We start from the raw sequence: 3,594 nt of genomic DNA on the forward strand, positions 1-3,594 counted from the left end.
AATAAGAGGAAACTGAGGCTGTGAATCTGGGAGATGACAAGTGTATCAAGGAAATCGGAATCAGTGTCCATATAACAAAGGCTCAGAGAAAAGAACTTTTCAGTTTGCTTAAAGAGCACAACGACATATTTGCTTGATCTTATGATGATGTGTCAGGTTTGAGTATAGACATCGTGTCTCATAAATTGCCAATCAATCCAGATTGCAGTCCAGTTAAACAAAAGACTCAAAAATTTAAACCAGATTTGAGTTTGAGAATCAAAGAAGAGGTTACCAAGCAAATTCAATCCAGAGTGGTGGAAGTGACATAGTATCCGACTTGGTTAGCCAACATTGTTCCAGTTCCTAAGAAGGATGGCAAGATCAGAATCTGTGTTGATTATAGAGATCTGAACAAAGCTAGCCCTAAAGATAACTTTCCATTACCAAATATCCACATTCTTATTAATAATTGTGCCAAGCATGAGATGCAGCTATTCGTGGATTGCTACGCAGGTTATCACTAGATTCTAATAGATAAAAAAGATGCAAAAAAGACAGCTTTCATCACACCGTGGGGTTTGTATCATTATAGGGTAATGCCATTTGGTCTCAAGAATGTTGGGGCCACTTACATGAAAGCCATGACGACCATTTTTCATGATATGATTTACAAGGAAATTGAAGTATATGTGGATGATGTCATTATCAAATCCTGTGAGAGTGCGAATCATTTGACTCACTTGAATAAGTTCTTTGATCGCCTAGACAAATACAACTTGAAATTAAATCCTGCTAAATGTGCTTTTGGGGTGCCAGCCGATAAGTTATTGGGATTTATAGTCAGTAGAAGGGGGGTATCGAGCTTGATCCCGCTAAAATCAAGGCGATTCAAGAATTACCTCCACTAAAGACAAAGAAGGAAGTGATGAGCTTTTTGGAAAGATTGAACTACATCAGCCGATTCATAGCTCAGTCCACATTGATCTATGAGCCTATCTTTAAACTGCTAAAAAAGGATGCATTGACAAAATAGACCGAAGAGTGTTAGATAACTTTCGATGCTATCAAAAGTTACTTGTCTAATTCACCAGTGCTAGTTCCTCTGAGGGAAGAAGTTCCATTGTTGCTATATCTGTCTGTCTCAGATAATGCAATTGGATGCGTGCTAGGTCAACATGATGAGACTGGGAGGAAGGAATGATCAATCTACTACTTAAGCAAGAAGTTTACTCCATATGAGGCTCGTTACACTTTTTTGGAGAAAACTTGTTGTGATTTAACCTGGATTGCTCAAAAGTTGAGACATTACTTGTCTTCATATACTACATATCTCATTTCCAAGATGGATCCATTGAAGTATATTTTTCAGAAAAAGATGCCCACTGGGAAATTGGCAAAAATGGCAAATGCTATTGAGTGAGTTTGATATTGTGTATGTGACCAAAAAGGCGATAAAATCACAAGCCTTAGCAGATCATCTCGTAGAAAATCCAGTAGACGAAGAGTATGAACCGCTCAAAACTTATTTTCTCGATGAAGAGGTATTATTTGTAGGATAAGATATCTCTCAGGCATACCTAGTTGGAGAGCATTTTTTGATGGAGCGGTAAATCATGAAGGAAGTGGGATTGGAGCAATTCTAATATCAGAATCTGGCCAACATTATCCTATGGCAGCCAAACTCCGATTTCGTTGCACGAACAACATGGCTGAGTATGAAGCATGCATTATGGGTCTAAAGATGGCGATCGATAAAGACATTCAAAAGTTGCTGGTAATTAGAGATTCAGATTTACTGATTCATCAGGTTCAGGGGGAATAGTCCGTGAAGAATTCAAAGATTGCACCGTACGTGATTCTAGTGCAAAGGTTGTGTAAAAGGTTCCGCAAGATCGAGTTTAGGCATACCCCAAGATTGCAGAATGAATTTGCTAACAGTCTGGCTACTATCTCCTCAATGATCAAACATCCGGATACTAGTTACATTGATCTTGTGGAGATATATTTGAAAGAACAACCCACTCAATGTTCGCCTGTCGAAGCAGAACCAGATAGGAGACCTTGGTATTTTGATATAAAAAGGTATCTAGAAATTGGAACTTATCCAGATAATGCGACTTTCAATCAGAAGAAAGCAATACGTCGAATGGTTAACAATTTCTTTCCAAGTAGAGAAACCCTTTATAGGAGAACTCCAGATATAGGACTTCTTAGATGTGTCGATGCTTTGAAGCTACAAAGCTTCTCGATCAGATTCACACGGGAGTTTGTAGAACTCATATGAATGGTCTTACCTTAGCGAAGAAGTTCCTTCGATCCAGATATTTTTGGATGACTATGGAGCATGATTGTTGTAAGTATGTGCAAAAATGTCATCAATGTCAAGTGCACGGTGATTTGATTCGAGTACCTCCTGATGAACTTAATGCCATGAGTTCTCCTTGGCCATTTGTGGCTTGGGGTATGGATATCATTGGTCCAATAGAGTCATCCGCCTCTAATGGACATAGGTTCATTTTAGTTGCTATTGATTACTTCACCAAGTGGGTGGAAGAAGCCTTGTATAAATCAGTTACGAAGAAGGTAATAGTAAACTTCTTTTATAATAATTTGATATATAGATTTGGAATACCGGATTCCATCATTACTGATAATGGAGCAAATCTCAATAGTCATTTGATGAAAGAGATATGTGACCAATTCAATATTAATCACCGAAACTCAACCGCATATCATTCTCAAATAAATAGAGCTGTAGAAGCTGCCAATAAGAACATCAAAAAGATCTTGAGGAAAATGATTGGCAATCATAGAGGTCGGCATGAGATGTTTCCATATTCTTTGTTAGGATACCGAACAACTGTCAGAACATCAATTGGAGCAACCCTATACATGCTAGTATATGGGACGAAGGCCGTAATGCCCGCCAAAGTGGAAATACCTTTGTTGAGAGTAATTTAAGAAGTTGAATTGAGCAAGGCCGATTGGGTTCGTAATCAAATTGAACATTTGGCTTTGATTGATGAAAAGAGAATGACTGTCGTTTGCCATGGTCAACTGTACCAGCAAAGAATGACTCGTGCTTTTAACAAGCGAGTGAGACCAAGAATGTTTGAAGTTGGTCAGTTGGTTTTCAAACACATTTTTCCATATCAAGATGAGAATAAAGGAAAGTTCACGCCAAATTGGCAAGGACCTTACATGGTTCGCAAAGTGTTATCTAGAGGTGCCTTAATATTGTCCGAAATGGATGGCCAAGAGTGGCCAAAACCAATCAACTCAGATGCTGTCAAGAGATACTACGTTTGAAGGTTCAATGTTTTTCTAATTATGTCATTTGCTTGTAATCGTTTCTATACTTGTTTGTTTTAAATTAACCCTCCCATTTTGAAATGAACTACGTCTGAACTGAATTTTCAAGAATGAGATACGTAGGCGGCCTATGTCGGCCTCGGTCATTTTCTATTAAAATCTCCCTTTTTATTTATCGCCTGAGAGAAGAACTATGTTTGACCTGATTCCTGCCTCAATGGGATACGTAGAAGCCATAATGGTCCGGTCATATCTCCCGTAAGTTCTCTATTTATAATAGAAACTGGGACAGAATTTTTG

At 38.3% G+C, this 3,594-nt stretch overlaps 1 protein-coding gene across 1 annotated transcript; it reads left to right on the plus strand.

Moving 5' to 3' along the window:
* Positions 1 to 2,319: 2,319 nt before the first annotated feature.
* LOC129875681 (uncharacterized) lies at positions 2,320 to 3,291 on the plus strand. The gene is made up of 2 exons (XM_055950951.1): positions 2,320 to 2,934; positions 3,049 to 3,291. Exons 1-2 carry the CDS (start codon positions 2,320 to 2,322, stop codon positions 3,289 to 3,291), a joined length of 858 nt encoding a protein of 285 aa, XP_055806926.1.
* The last annotated feature ends 303 nt before the right edge of the window (positions 3,292 to 3,594 follow it).

The sequence above is a fragment of the Solanum dulcamara genome, chromosome 12, assembly GCF_947179165.1.
Source record: "Solanum dulcamara chromosome 12, daSolDulc1.2, whole genome shotgun sequence".
Classification (NCBI taxonomy): domain Eukaryota; kingdom Viridiplantae; phylum Streptophyta; class Magnoliopsida; order Solanales; family Solanaceae; genus Solanum; species Solanum dulcamara.

Bases quoted from the DNA above. Each gene is read 5' to 3' on its own strand.
- LOC129875681 (XM_055950951.1), top strand. From the start codon at position 2,320: ATGGAGCATGATTGTTGTAAGTATGTGCAAAAATGTCATCAATGTCAA. The intron at 2,935-3,048 runs GTAATTTAAGAA...CAACTGTACCAG, and splicing joins TGGAAATACCTTTGTTGAGA to CAAAGAATGACTCGTGCTTT.